We start from the raw sequence: 15,288 nt of genomic DNA on the forward strand, positions 1-15,288 counted from the left end.
AAACGAGCTTTGCAGGACATGTTAAAGAGCTTTGCGGGACGTAAATAGAGAGGCGGTAATCTTTTTCCTCTGCGCAACAACTTATCCGTCAGGTGTGCTAGCATCTTTTTCCACAGGGATGCAAACTCACACTACAGCGATTGATTGTTGTCAAAACTCACAGTTACTGACATGAGAGTTGGGTTAAAGACCGCTACCAAGGCCTGTTAATAGATTTGAAAACCAGGGATGCACTTTAACCGCTTTAAGACCGAGTACTTAAATTTGAGTACTCACTGTAACTGAGTACCAATGTAATTAAAAATACATATTTTAATGAAATATTGTTCAAAAACACAAGCATGTTTCAATGAAATATAACACAGAACTTCTCAATACTGATATTTTAGCATCCTACTGTATGTTTTTCTAACAGCCTTGCCACATATTTCATGCCTGTAACACATTTCAGTTATGGGGTATCTCAGTCTGAACAGTAGGGGCATTATGTAAATGGAGTACATACAGTTGTGTCACACTGCAGTGGCTTTGTGGGGGGAGGAGAGCATAATTTAAGTTACCTAAAAGTATCAGGGCCTTAGTATCGATGTATTTTTCGAGATTAAGTATGAGTACAGAAATGCAGTGGTATTGGTGCATCCTAAGTAAACATGAAAGACACTTGAGCATTTCAGTTGTGTTTTTTTGTCCATTTACTAGTGATTCAATGTGATTCTGAACATTTGTCACATTGGACTCATTCATTTTCCAGCCAGATTCCAGGAATTCTGGTATGTGCATTGTTATGACTGGACATATTTTGTGTCAGACAAAGAATGTTGACGCAACAAGTGGTGCCGCTTGTTCACTTGCATTTATGCGTGCAACGGGTGGACATATTGTACTTTGGATGGTGGAGATAGAAGACAACTGGAGGAATGTGTTTGACAGATGCCTATAAGAGCTCCACCGGTAGGCAACAGCTTCTGACTGAGTGCATGTGAAGGAATATGTACTGACTTTTCTTACAATAATGGCTAATTCCAACAAAATAGAAGAAGAGAGATAGGTAAGCACCGGCCGGGCATGCGGAATGTACACATTTCCCCAAAACATTTTTAATGAGGTTAAAACATTTTTGTGCCAGTGATTTTTATGTGGCGCATTTAAATAAAATCACAGGTTTCCACACAATTCCACTCAGAATTGGTGATGTAGAGAAGACAGAGAAGAAACAAGTAAATCAACAGGAAGAAGTTCATCATGTCAACCAAACTTTCAAAGAGGCTGAGCAGCAAAAGGAAAAGTAAGTTGATTTTACTTGTGTTAGATTTTCTTCATTATAACTATTATTTAATTAATGTTATTATTTAAGCAGTGGAGGATTTCTATAACACTAAATCTGTTATTCAATATGCAATGTGAGATTAAATATTCACCTGTCTGCACCAAAAAAAGTGTATAAAATGTTAATTATATGACTGTAATGTACGATTGGTAGTGTAATCATAGGACATTTAATTTTCCTATTTACACTGCCGTGCTAAAATCTCAATCCATCTTTTTTTTCTTTTTTTGTAGCAATGCTAAAAGTATGCAAGTATCTTTTTTTTTTTTTACATTTTTATCAATAATTGCATTGGCATGTGAGTACCTCTTCCACGGCACAGTGCTAAATTTTGGTTGCGTTGAATGATACACAATAAACAACACCAGTGGAGAAGAATAAGGGTTCTTGTATTTATTCCTTGGCATGTGGCAGTTTTATTGTTTTACTGTAAATGAGACTGAGGCCAGCGACTGCTGCAACAAAGAACTGTACTGCCAAATACTGCACCATGCATACAGTAGCTAAGGCATAGCACCAGGCTAAGTCGTCATTAGCATATCAGTTTATTTGGAATCTTAAAATTACCGGGCAATGACAAAATGATGGACCAATAAGCAACTAACTGTGGTTTACAATATGTTGCCATATGATATTGGCTCAACACACTTGGAACCTGTCCTTACTAAAGGGAAAACATTACTACAGTGCAGTAGAGTTGAGGTGGGCAAATTAGGTAGCGTGCAGTTGGAAATGAGCAAAAGTGTAAATTAGGTGTCTACAAAACAATTTAATTGTTTGTGCTTCATTCTAACCAGAGCCCGCAAAGAACAAGTCTGATGTTCTATTACAACTTGGCCTGGAGCCGTTTTATCCTTCCCAACTGGAACCAGCATCAATATTGGACCTCAGTACCTGGCTCCTGGACAACCTAACACCCCGAGAAAACAATGATCTACCTAAATCTTTCTTTCAAAGGCTTTGGCTGCTTCGCCCAGATGCTCGGAGTACTTGCTGCAAGGCCCTCTCGGATATTATGGACAGTCCTGATGAGAGGGCTGTTGATAGTGAAGGATTCCACTCCTCTACCATCAATCCTCTTGATCTAGTGACAGCTGTCTTTTTATGTGCCAACACTTTCCTTCAGCAGGAGATAACAGCACATATGCTGCAGTGCCAGTTTGCCGTACCCCTGATTCTTCCACATTTAAATGATGAAGAACCAAGCAGCTTCCTCCTTTGGCCTGTGAGAGGTGTAGTGAGGCTATGGCAGTCCCAGTCTGTGGATAGTGACCAAAAAGTCCAAGAAGCAGTTTTGGCAAGCACATCTATGCCAATGATATCGTGTGTGAGGCTTGGCTCTTGCAGTGTCTCAAAGTCTGAAGTGCTAAATCATGTATTTGGCAGTGAAACTTTCCTCCACGAAAAGATGGAAGGAGGACAAATACCGCGAAGACTCTCCAACGGTCTTGTGGAGACTGCATGGTATCTTCCTATAGGAGACCCTAACAGAGACTCTTTCCCAGTTCCAGTGGTCTTTTCTAACCTACGGGGAGATGCAAGCACACATAAGAAATGCCTCCATGTTCTCAGCCAAGTGTCTTCAGCTGTTATTTTTTTCTGTGAAAATCCTAGTGAGAACGAGAAGCAACTTATCGCCTCCTGCAAAGATATGACGTCCAAGCTCATTTTGATTGACCGGTCCGAGACTGACACTATAAAGGACAGAGCGGTGAGATTTGTTGGCAAGAACCTTCAGGAGGAGATAGGTCTTGCAGATGGATCAATCGTGTCAGGAAGAGCTTTGAATGCAGAGAACCTTGCTAATGTACTTTGTGATACCGTCAAACATTTGCTACCAGACCTGAGACTTGTAACACTCGAAGGAGCATCAAAGTTAGCAGAAGAGCTGGGGCTCCATTGCGATGAAGGGACAGTCTGTAAAAAATCAATGCACATGGCAGAGGAAGTTCTGAAAGGTTTAGATGAGGGACCTGCTGTGTTTAGGCAAAAACAGTTGCCACTGCAAGGTGGCTTGTGGAGCAGGTTGGCTGAAATTGAAAAAGAGGAAAGTAGAAACAACAAAGAAGGGAAAGTGTTTGATCCTCGATTGAAAAATGAGAGAAAAGACATTGTAGGCCGTTTGAGCAGATACAAAAAGACTCCATCTATGAAAAATTTTGCAAATGCTGTTTCTACCCCAGATAAAGTAGAAAGAATGTATTTCCTTAGTTGGATGAAGGTGAAACTTAGACTGCTGCAAATGCAAAAACAAATCAACCTAAAAGATCTCCTGATTAATCAGCAGACAAAAGAGAACAACGGCATTCCTGAACAATCAGAGCTTCAGAATGTAGCCAATGATTCCAGGGATGATAGTGACAGTTTTTGCACGGATTCAACATTTGAGGATGGTGAAATAGAACATCTCAGAGATTACGATCAGGAGGTTGCAGATTCAGAGAACGAAGTCAATTTAATGCCCATTTTTCAAATGCAAAACCATGACGGATCAGAGTCAATGCTAAGTGGACATTTTGACTCAAATGAAAAAGAGATCCCAGGTGAAGAAACACTTGAAAATAATGGGTCTTTTAACAAAGTGTTGAGAGAAAATAAAACCCTAGGTTTTCAGGGGAATGACTTTGATGAATCAACACTTGACAAGAATTCTTCTGCAGAAACAAACAACAAACAAACGTGCCAAGATGTGTTTGCTGAAGGTCAGCCAGTAGCTTGTTTGCTAAGGCTTGAGCAACATGTATATAATAATCTGGAGGTCGCCAACTCAGAGCATGACTTAGGTATGAAACATAGCTTTCAAACTGAAAACGATGAAGGAACAGAGTCTCTGCAAAATAAAAAAATTTTACCGCCAAATGAAGAAGAAATCCTAGGTGAAGATTTACTTGAAAATAATATTTCTTTAAACCCAGTGTTGTTGGAAAATAGAACCTTAGATGAACAAGGGACTGGCTTCAGTACATCAACCGTTCAGGAGACTTCTAGAGAAGAGCAAAGCTGCCAAGATGTATCTGATGGAGGTCAGACAGTTACATCTGCTCGGTCATTTTTGCTGAGGTTCAAGCAGCGTACCGACAATGAACTGGAGGTTACAGATTCAGAGAGCGAATTAGGTTTGAAGCACAGTTTTCAAATTGAAAACGATGAAGGAACAGAGTCTCTCAATAAAGAAGAAATCCTAGGTGAAGATTTACTTGAAAATAATATTTCTTTAAACCCAGTGTTGTTGGAAAATAGAACCTTAGATGAACAAGGGACTGGCTTCAGTACATCAACAGTTCAGGAGACTTCCGGAGAAGAACAAAGCTGCCAAGATGCATCTGATGGAGGTCAGACAGTTACATCTGCTCGGTCATTTTTGCTGAGGTTCAAGCAACGTATTGACAATGATCTGGAGGTTGCCGATTCAGACAAGGACTTGGGTTTGAAGCACAGTTTCCAAACCGAACATTATGAAGGAGCAGAGTCTCTGCAAAATGAATATGTTTTAGCTTCAAATAAAGAAGAAATCCTAGGTGAAGATTTACTTGAAAACAATGCTTCTTTAAATTCAGTATTGTTGGAAAATGGAACCTTAGATGTTCAAGGGACTGACTTCAGTGCATCAACAGTTCAGGAGACTTCCGGAGAAGAACAAAGCTGCCAAGATGCATCTGATGGAGGTCAGACAGTTACATCTGCACGATCATTTTTGCTGAGGCTCAAGCAACGTATTGACAATGATCTGGAGGTTGCCGATTCAGACAAGGACTTGGGTTTGAAGCACAGTTTCCAAACCGAACATTATGAAGGAACAGAGTCTGTGCAAAATGAATATGTTTTAGCGCCAAATAAAGAAGGAATCCTAGATGAAGATTTACTTGAAAATAATGCTTCTTTAAACTCAATGTTGTTGGAAAATGGAACCTTAGATGTACAAGAGACTGACTTCAATGCATCAACAGTTCAGGAGACTTCTTCTGGAGAAGAACAAAGCTGCCAAGATGCATCTGATGGAGGTCAGACAGTTACATCTGCTCGGTCATTTTTGCTGAGGTTCAAGCAGCGTATTGACAAAGGTCTAGAGGTCACTGATTCAGAGAGTAACGGAGGTTTTCAAACCCAGAACAATGAAGAATCAGAAGCTCTAAAAAATGCTTATTTCGACTCAACAAATCAAGAGGAGTTCCCAGGTGAAGAGATTCTTAAAAGTAATGTATCTTTGAATCCAGTAATGACAGAAAAGGCACCCTTAATGGTTCATGGGAATGACTTCAGTAATTCAACTGTTCACGAGACTTCTTCCACTGAAGAACAAACATGCCAAGATGCATTTGTTGGAGGTCAAACAGTAGCATATGCACAGCCAATTTTGCTTGAGCTTTTTAGAGATAATGATCTCTTGGTTGCTGATTCAGAGAGTCGGGCAGCTTTGAAGCACGTATTTCAAACCACAAACGATGAAGAACCAGAATCTCTGCAAAATGGACATTTTGACTACAAAAATCAAGAGGAGCTCCAAGGTGAAGATATTCTTGAAAATAATGTTTCTTTAAACTCAGTGTTGAGAGAAAAGACACCCTTAGGGGTTCATGTGAATGACTTCAGTGATTCAACCTTTCAGGAGACTTATTCTACTGAAGAACAATCATACCAAAATGCATCTGAAGATCAGGCAGTAACATCTACACAGCCATTTTTGCTGGAACTTGAGCAGGTAACAGATAATGATCTCGTGTTTGCTGATTCAGAGAGTGCTGTAGGTTCGAAGCATATTTTTCAAACCACAAACAACGAACAATCAGAATCTCTGCAAAATAGACATTTTGACTCCTCAAATGAAGAAGAGATCTCGGTTGAAAAGATACTTGAAGAAAGCATTTCTTTGAACACTTTGAATGATAATGGAACCTTCAATGTTCATATGAATGACTTCAATGACACAACCTTTCCGGAGACTTCTTCTGGAGAAGAACAGACACAACTTGCATCTATCGAACATCCGGCAGAAAAATCTAGACAGCCTTTTTTGCTGGGACTTGAGCACTTTTTACGCGAGATGGGTCTGATTTTTGAATTCACCCACGTCAGCCCTGGTGGTGGGAGCCATAATATGCTGCGACTCCCAAGTGTTGCTGCTGACTTGATCCTCAGTGGGATTCCGCTAGAACTCATGGATGGAGATGCTTCTAATATTCCCATGCGCTGGCTTGGCAGTGTTTTTGCAGAAATCAAACATCGCTTTCCTCGAGATCGCTTGAAGGTTCTGACAAGCCTTGGAGTGTATCATGCAAGAAATTCTGAGATCCTTTTGGCATTATTTGGGGTGAAATTTCCAGATGGATGTAAAAGATCAACAAGGGGGGTATACATAGTTGCCCTACAACTACCACCTAAGTTAAAAAATAAGCTGAACTGTGATTTTCTCCTTCTGATTGACGTCGAGGGTCTCTGCTCTGCAACAGATCATCAAATAAGCACCCAGGTCAGTGATAATGAAATGGCAACTGTTGGAGCTGGGATAAGTGAGGTTTTAATGCAAAATCTCTACTCACGTGCAGCTTCTGAGCTTGAGACAAGTCTCACAGTGGAGGTCAATGCTCTATTGCGCACTAGAGAATGTGGCTCCATGCCCATCTGCAAAGTTTTAGTCCAGGATCAAGGGATAAATACCACATTAGAAGCCACACAGTTAAAGCGCGTATCTAACATCCTGAAAACTAAGACTGAAGAGAGAACGCTTAGAGATACTGATACAATGATTCATAATTCAAAGAAAAAAAACTTAATTCCCTATGTTAGTCCTTGGTACAACGAGCCCCTCTCAAAATCAGTTGACACCCATCATAGTGAAGCTATACTGAAGTTCAAGCGTACCTTGTTTGGGGCACTGAAGGAGGCAGCCAGTCAGTCAGGGCCATGTGGTTGGACTGAATTCATGGGCCGTGTGTGTTGTGTTTGGGAGGCTGTAAAAGCAGAATCCTTCTCTGTTAGCCTGCAAAATAAAGACATCGCTTTGGTCTTCTCTATATTTTGCACTGAGCTTTTTCAGTGGGAGGACAGCTTGCTGGAACACATGGAATGCTGGCTTACACAAGCAACCAAGACAATTGATTCCACCGAACCAGATGCATTGAACCCTTCCAGCCAAAGCGACTTTCTGTGTGAGCTAAAGTATGAAGCTAAAAGAGAGGTTAAAAGGGAAGTAAACAAGCAAAAGTCAAGTGTGAAGGCCAGTTTGAAGGAAAACAAGCTTGACGTCTACATTAAGATACTCGAAACTATAATTTTGAGCAACATGATGGAGCTTGAAGATCGAGTAACAACAATGACAATCGAAAGGTTGGAAAGAATCAATGAGAATCATTGTTCTTCAACTCAGCTCAACAGAATCAAAACTATACTGGAAATTAAGCAAAATGCCAGGCTTCAGACACTTTTAGACAACAGTGAATCAGAAAACGAGCTCCTTAAAGATGAAGCTCTTCAAGAGGAATTTGAGGGTGTGTGGAAGGACGCATTGTCCAAGTTTGACTTCAGGGCTTCAACAACAGAAGATATTACCACCAGGGTGGTGAATATTCTTGCAGCAAACCTCAACAGCCATGGCCTCCAAAAGCACTCCAATAAACTTTCGGCCTTTGGCCAAAATCAGACCACTTGCTTTAGAGTGCATGATGAGTACTTTGGATACAGTAGCAGAATGAAAAACCTGTTTGAAGGCAACAACAAATCACCAAAGGCAAAAGCTCAGCAACTTGCAAGCAACATCATGGAGCATTACCAACAGTTTGTCACAGAAAAAGTCAGTTTACCACAAGACTTCTCCGACAGCTACATCACAGAACTGTTAGAAGTAATTGATAAAGCCTTGAAAGAAGCACAATTGGAAATCAAGACAGCCTTTGGGGTGGATCTGAAAGTCTTCGTATGTAACGCTGCATGCAGAGACTTCCAAAGAGTCCACAATCGCTTTGCCAAGGATGGAGAGCTTCTGAAGTCCATTAAAGCCAAAAAGAGCACACTCAAGGCGGAATTCATTTACCAGTTCAGGAAACGAGACCAGCGTCAGAGGTTGGCTCATAGGTTCATTTCTGATATCATCCAACCTACAGTGATGGACTATGTCTATAGACCTCTAGGAATGCAAATTGCAGAGGAGATCCAGTGTAAAGTCCCACAATATCTCTCCCCACTGGCCTTCCGTAAGCGATTGCTGGAGGATCTAGTCAATGAAGACAGCTTTGAAAGTTTCGCTGAGTACTTGCTTTCTTTTGACAGCTTCAGGCTGAAGAAGATCCAGGAGACAGTTGTGACTCACTTAACAGATTGGAATGTGAATACATGGAGGCACCAGCGCCTAGGAGAGATCATCGGAAAGGTTGCAGCAGCTGTGAGCCAAGTAACAACAGTAGGTACCAGCGCAGTGCTGACTGACACCAAGCCAATGCTGAAGCAAGTTTGCCTCATTCTGGAGGATGGAGATGCATGTATCCCCTTGGAGTGTCTGGAGGGACCACTCTACAGTATTACCACGGAATGGGATCACCTTGTCACATGTTTCATGGAGTTACTGGCAGCATTGCGCTTGGACCTTGCCCAGGCTTTCTCCCAACACATGGCTAGTGACCAACTCCTCGAGTGCCTTCCTACTCAACCAAGTGACTGCCTTTTCAACAAAGTCAAAGGCTGTGAGGCCCGATGTCCAATGTGCAGTGCACCTTGTGAAGTAGAGCAAACCGGGCATCAGGTTCACAAGGCCTCATTCCATAGGCCCAAATGCATGTTGGAGCCCACTTCTTTGATCACCCCTGAGAGTGCAAACCTTGATGAGCTGGAGCCACAAGAAGTCTCTGTGGCTTGCTGGGAACTCCAACCCATCCACCTAGACTGGGATTTTTCACCTGAAGAGACACCCAGTCCTTACTGGAGGTATGCTCAGATATCATCACTGGTCTTTTGTTTGTAACAGGCTTTGTGTTATGTGTGTGAAATAATCAACGTTTGTCCTTTATTTAAAGGTATGTCCTAGCCAGATTTAATGAGAGGTTTGCAAATAAATACGACCGGACGCCACCAGTGATCCCAGAAGAGTGGAAGGCGATAACACAGGAGGAGGCCTTGGACAGTTTGAGTGACAACTTCCTTCTCAGTGGACTGGCGTGAAAGTCGTCTTAGCGTAACTACTGTACATCCTATGCATTGTGTGCATGAAATGTGTTATTTTCTCCTACTTTTTTTGTGTTTTGTATAAAAGAAACAACGTTTTCTTGTCATTAGACAGCAACATACTTGGTTGTTGGTGGCTAGAGTGAAAATCTAAAAAAAAAATAATAATAAACATTTTATTAATCACTTACAAAAAGCTGATTTTTGTTATTTCATGATTAAAATGCTTTCATTATAATAATAATAATTATTATTATTTCATTTTTTTTTTTTTACACCACCAAATTGCTGATTTTTTGTCGAGTTCATCCTTCTTCCTTTGGAACATTCTAATGACTGAAATTAAAATACTCCAGCTGCCATGCAGGCCTAATATAGGACTTGCAGCATCTTGTGTCTTGCTCATGCACGACATTTACTGATGTGTGACATGTTCACTGCATGCCGAGCTAAGATATCCTATTGGCCCTTGAATGCCCTGAACCAATGGCAGGACAGCTTTTTCATGTTGAAAAAAAAACTTAGGTATCGGTATGGTATCGGCATCGGCCGATACGGCAAAGCTGGGTATCGGAATCGGTATCGGGGGGCCAAAAAACTTACCCCCCTCCCATTTTAAACAGCTGAAAAACAGAAATATTTTAATGGTCATCTAATTGAAGCATAATGAATGCAAAACCTTTTAAGGAATATGACAATGATAATGTCTAAAATGTTGCAAAATTTCAAGGATGGAGAAGTGGAACAGGATCTGTGTGGTGTACCAAAAAGCATTTTCTAGATTTGTTTTGTCACGAGCGCTGATCCTCACCAAAAAGCCACTAGCCGGCCAAAATTGCTCAGGATGATGCTCCCGTAGGGAGGTGTACACTCGCCACTACTGCACCGATGCGCAAATTACAGAAAATTACAGACCTCCATGAAAAACAAAATTGTGTACGACAGGCACGCATAAGGGACTGGCTGTTCCCCACCAGCACCTCCGCTTGATTGAACTGATTCTGAAGGAAGAACTATTCGGAGGAGAGCGTGGAGTAGATACAAATGAAGGTACAGTAAGTAACTAAAGTGACAATTTGGTTTTCAAAGTAGAGTGGAAATCCTTTTGATGAAAAAAAAAAAACTTATAGCAGTCTTTTGACTTTATTGTTCCATTTCAAACACTGGCAGGATAAATATAATTGATCATTTTCAATATTATTACAATTAGCAAAGATGGCAGCGTCAATACATTTTGAGCATCTGTCATTTCTCAACAGTTGGGACACTCTTCTGTCGTCGTCAATCTGTCAATATTTCAAGCTGAACCACGTTGTAATCGTCAATCCGTCATTAGTCAGAGAAATGGATGTCCAATAATGTATCCGTCGTTCGTTATTTAAATTGGCATTTTTTCAACGATGTATTAGCCCAGATCCGTTATTCCTCTCGTGTCTCTCTATATTTGCCTCGCTTACTTTGCCAATTAATTGCGTTTTGGGTCTCATTAGTTTGACTTTCATTATTGTTTTACAGATCCCTGTTTTTAACTTCAGTTTTCCATTCACTCTCTGCAAAATGATGTCCCTTCAGAATTCTGCGATGTATCAAAATCAATATCCACCATTTTTTTCTCTCTCTCTCTCTCTCTCTCTAATGCAGCCAAGGTTCTCGTCTGAATGGTACTTACTATTGAGTGCTTTGTCTATGTACTGAATTGATTTCCCCACTTTGTAGCAGTTTAAAATGGCTGCAAGAGAACATTTTAGAGTTTCCAGACCTTTATTGCGCACCCAACAATAGCTCATACATGGAGGCCCCTGACTGCAAGGAAATTGAAAAGAAATGCTGCAAAGAGAAGAGAGAGATTTATTTTCAAGGGCCTGTTAAAACTGGACAGACTTTCGGAATGTTCAAATGCAGACCTACAATCAGATAAAATTGGGGTGTTTTATTGTATATATTAATGGAGTTTAAAGCGATTGTTGTTTTGCGCTTTACCTGCACATGTGGTGTTTACTATCAACCATTTTGTAGCCTTTTTGCAGTCAGCAAAGGCACTGAGACCAACTGAACAGGAGTGTTATCATACCCTGCTGGTAACACAGCATGATCAGTGTGCTGCCTGGTCCACCAATATTATGGACCTATTACATTCAGTAATGCAGTGTTGCCATGACAATGCCAGAGAAGCTTCTTTTTTTTTGTATTCCGGAGCAGTGCACCATCCACAGGTTGGCATGTCTGCCTCGCAATTCTGGGTTCAAAAATCTTGGCTGTAGTTTCGCGTCTTTGGCAAAGTTGGAGTGAGCTACCTTGAGTGGGCTGCATAAAATAATATGTTATGAGTTCAATGCATTGGAGCTGTTACAATTGTCAATGAGTTGCTCAGTTTTCTGCCACTTAACGGCAATAAGGCAAATGTCAGTTAAGTAGTAGAAAAGGAAACCGAACAGTGAAATTCACGACTAAGTATTAAAAACAAAAACTATGTTGATGCCTTACCTCACCAAAAGACAACTTTTTTCCCATTGTTTTTCCTGTGGTAAACTCTATTACCTGTAGTTATTTTTGTGTTAGTAAAGAGTTAGTGACTCATGACTCACAATGTTTCATGTTATTTGATATTGTTACAGCTTAAGTGTATTTGATTTCATAATCTATTACAATCATATCTGAATTGACCATTTTGTACAAGAAATACAGTTTAAAAAGAACCCTTGGTTTGTTTTTATTACCGTATATTGTTTTTTGTGGTTCTTATTTATTAATTGTTTTTTGTGTCCTTTTAAAATACCAGCTTGTTCCTACTGTACAAGATTGATACATCAAATTTCTTCTTTTTGTGTCTAATTTTACACACATTTATTTGTTCAAAACACTGAACATTAAACATACAAATTGAGTGGGTGGGGTGGTTGGATAATACTGAAGCGGTCGCGTATTGTTTGGCCAAGATAAACAATCCACGGTGGCTATTTTACCATGACCAGTAACTCGCCATCTAGTTGACGTGAGCTTGCGATGCTAATCGACCGCTAAGCTAACGTGCTCTCGACGAATGCATGCGCGTTGCTGTCGCGTTCGCAAGCAGTTATGTTACAATTAGGCTACGTTCACACTGCAGGCAAATGCGACGCAGATTGGATTATTTTGCCTAAATGCGAGCTGATTTTTCCATATCCGACCTGGGTCACTTTCATATATGGTCTTAGAGAGGATAGGTATCCGAATTTTTGCGATGCGACCGCAGTCTGAACGGAAAGTAGCCTATAAAGATTACATTTGTGGTGGTGATATTAGTAATTTAGCCATGCAGAAGGCTCATTTATTACGCGCGGCAATGACGTGACGTCATCGCTAGGGAGAAAGAAAGGACAGGTCACCGTGAGATGAGGCGCTGAACAGGCTCGCCTCATTTTCACCAAATATTATTTCTACCTCTTCCTGCATCACTCCTCTGTAGATATGAGATGGTAAAAATATGAGCCCCGACGACAGGCCTTGACATGCTGGACGATACGTATTTACTTCCGCAAACACAGCTTTGTGGGTGATGTTGTATCTTTTTCTGCGCATGCGGGTCACTTTGGGGACGCATTACGTCCACACAGCAGACAGACTGAGGTCGCAATTAATAATAGGTAATGTCGGAATTGAACATTAAGACTTGCAGTGTGAACGTAGCCTTAGACCTCGCAGGATAAACAATACCTGGCCTGTTTTTATTTCCATTTCATTCCATTACAGTTGCCATATTTGCACTTTGTTTACATTTCAATTGTGGGGAAAAAAGGTGGTTTAAATATTGTGCTGCAATACAAGTGCTATTATTCCCAAGCACCAATCACAAATCTATTTTTTAGTAATTATTACCAATATTGTCACCGCAAATTTCTTTGAAACATCGTGATAGATTTTTTAGGCCATAAGTGACTGGTAATTATCAAGTCTGAATTATTGTCTAAATGTGCCCTGTCATTGACAGGCGCAAACATATTACATAACAAGGGTTATTATTATCGTAATTAATCTATGCTAATTTCCATCGGCCAATCTGTGCATTTGTATTATATGTTAGTATTAGCTAGAAGATTTTCATTAGACAAAATGATATGCAGTAAGCAATAAGGTAAACTACAACTCCCAAACGACTTTTCAACCTTCCTTCTTCCATCAAGCCGTAAAATAACTAAAATGTAAAAAGACTTTTTCAATGTACTTTTTTAGTGATTTTTATAAATCCAAATTTAAACCTAAATCATTTTATAGTTTTTTTTTTAAAGCGCTGTTGTTTTTATTTTATTTTGTTAACGAAAATGCTTTTTCAATTATAGCTTCAGTTAATTCGTTCATTTTCGTTAACTATAAAAGCATTGTTGGTGAAAAGTCAGTTAGTATGTACACCACCTATCACCCAACCATCAACTGCGATAGGCTCCAGAATGATAGAATAAAATCCTTATCTATTCCACAGCATAATCCATAGTTATTCTTTTTTTTTTAAATTTATCTTAAATTAATAAATTAAAATTACGAGGAAGATGACCTTTTTTTCCCCAGCATAATGCCACTTTTCCACACAATGCCAAATAGAAGTGTGTAGCACTTGGACCGATCTCTACAATGTAGACTTGACACTTCATTGGATTGCTGGTGTGTTTCAAGACGGGAGGGGAGCAGACAGACCTCTCCTCTCTTCTTTGAGTGAGGTTACGTGGGCTGCTTTTGGGTCCTTCCTCGTCGCATCAGTCACTCACTCTCTCCGAGTCCTCCTGACTGACTGACCTTCACTACGGCTGCACAAGTCAATCAATATCTATTTTTATTATATACTGTGTATTGAAGTATAAAACAGTCAAGAACGAAGACCTAAACATCAGCTTTTTCTACATCTCTAATTTGCAACGTCAACTAAGGTAAGTTATTTTATTTATGTGTGTGTGTGTGTGTGTGTGTGTTTTGGTTGTTATTGTTTTGTTGTTGTTTTCATTATATTTGTTGCCAATAGCATTTAGATTTTGATACATTGTGTATATATACATACCAACATATATACATATAGACATTTGTTTGTACACATTGCATTGCTCATTAAATTACATAAATATATATTTTATATGTATATGTAATTCAACTTTTTTCTCTCAAAATATTTTTTATTTTCTTGGGGGTTTTAGAGGATTTCATAAATTCAGGGCACTTAAAATTATGTTTTTTTCCCCCTCTCCTCTTTAATTATTTGACAGCACATATATAATACTCAATCCATGGTTGAAATGTGTATTATATTCTCATACCTGAAATGAACACTGACAGAAAGATAATCCATCCATCAAGCGTGCTGATGCGAGGAGACCGCAAAGCACTAATTGGCGGCACAATGATCCACCAGATTGATAATTGACCATCCAGGATTAGGAACACATTTACGCATGCCTCTAAAGGAATTTGTCAGATTAATCCATCAAGCAAATATTGTGCATATACTATCAAGTGAATCGATTCATTAGGAGTAGATGGGATGAAAAATAAAAAATCCCATCTCTGCACTGAAATCATTTTCAACATGAAGTGGCACTCACATGAACCTTGATGAATGCAGGCAGAATGAATTCAAAGAGTGAAAAGCACGAACATGGACGCCACCACAAGACACTGTTTGTGTGACAAGCCTAGTAATTATGTTAAATTCTTTGAAAAAATATTTGACGTTATTACACGGAATTGGCCTCATGAATTTGCATTTTTAATCGCAGGATTATTAACTCATTTGCTCCCAAAAATGTATAAATACGTTCTATTCTAAATATTACCATTGTCCCAAAGAA

At 39.8% G+C, this 15,288-nt stretch overlaps 2 protein-coding genes across 5 annotated transcripts in view; both read left to right on the forward strand.

Moving 5' to 3' along the window:
* Nucleotides 1-15,288, forward strand: part of LOC144052383 (prolactin-releasing peptide receptor) — a 32,207-nt gene that overhangs the window by 6,685 nt on the left and 10,234 nt on the right. The window contains exon 1 of one of the 2 annotated variants that reach the window (XM_077566388.1): nucleotides 14,170-14,376. The exons of the other annotated variant lie outside the window; for it this stretch is intronic. The gene's annotated coding sequence lies outside the window, so the exon portion shown is untranslated. Of the gene's footprint in view, nucleotides 1-14,169; nucleotides 14,377-15,288 lie in introns of those variants that run through there. 2 annotated transcript variants of the gene reach the window in all.
* gvin1l2 (GTPase, very large interferon inducible 1-like 2) lies at nucleotides 903-12,174 on the forward strand. Of its 3 annotated transcripts, none has more exons than XM_077566382.1 (4): nucleotides 903-1,048; nucleotides 1,127-1,285; nucleotides 2,125-9,241; nucleotides 9,331-12,174. In XM_077566382.1, the coding sequence occupies exons 2-4, from the start codon at nucleotides 1,243-1,245 to the stop codon at nucleotides 9,473-9,475; spliced, it is 7,305 nt and encodes a 2,434-aa protein (XP_077422508.1). In that variant the 5' UTR covers nucleotides 903-1,048; nucleotides 1,127-1,242; the 3' UTR covers nucleotides 9,476-12,174. The 3 variants fall into 3 exon arrangements, with proteins under 3 accessions (XP_077422508.1, XP_077422509.1, XP_077422510.1); XM_077566383.1 differs by having other exon boundaries at nucleotides 1,162-1,285; XM_077566384.1 differs by having other exon boundaries at nucleotides 926-1,048; nucleotides 1,184-1,285.

Source organism: Vanacampus margaritifer, chromosome 5 (genome assembly GCF_051991255.1).
Source record: "Vanacampus margaritifer isolate UIUO_Vmar chromosome 5, RoL_Vmar_1.0, whole genome shotgun sequence".
Lineage (NCBI taxonomy): Eukaryota > Metazoa > Chordata > Actinopteri > Syngnathiformes > Syngnathidae > Vanacampus > Vanacampus margaritifer.

What these genes read in the sequence shown, in the direction of transcription:
- gvin1l2 (XM_077566382.1), top strand. Translation starts at nt 1,243, where the DNA reads ATGTCAACCAAACTTTCAAAGAGGCTGAGCAGCAAAAGGAAAA. An exon ending in GCTGAGCAGCAAAAGGAAAA is followed by an intron (nt 1,286 to 2,124) that starts GTAAGTTGATTT and finishes CATTCTAACCAG; the next exon opens with AGCCCGCAAAGAACAAGTCT. An exon ending in ACACCCAGTCCTTACTGGAG is followed by an intron (nt 9,242 to 9,330) that starts GTATGCTCAGAT and finishes CTTTATTTAAAG; the next exon opens with GTATGTCCTAGCCAGATTTA.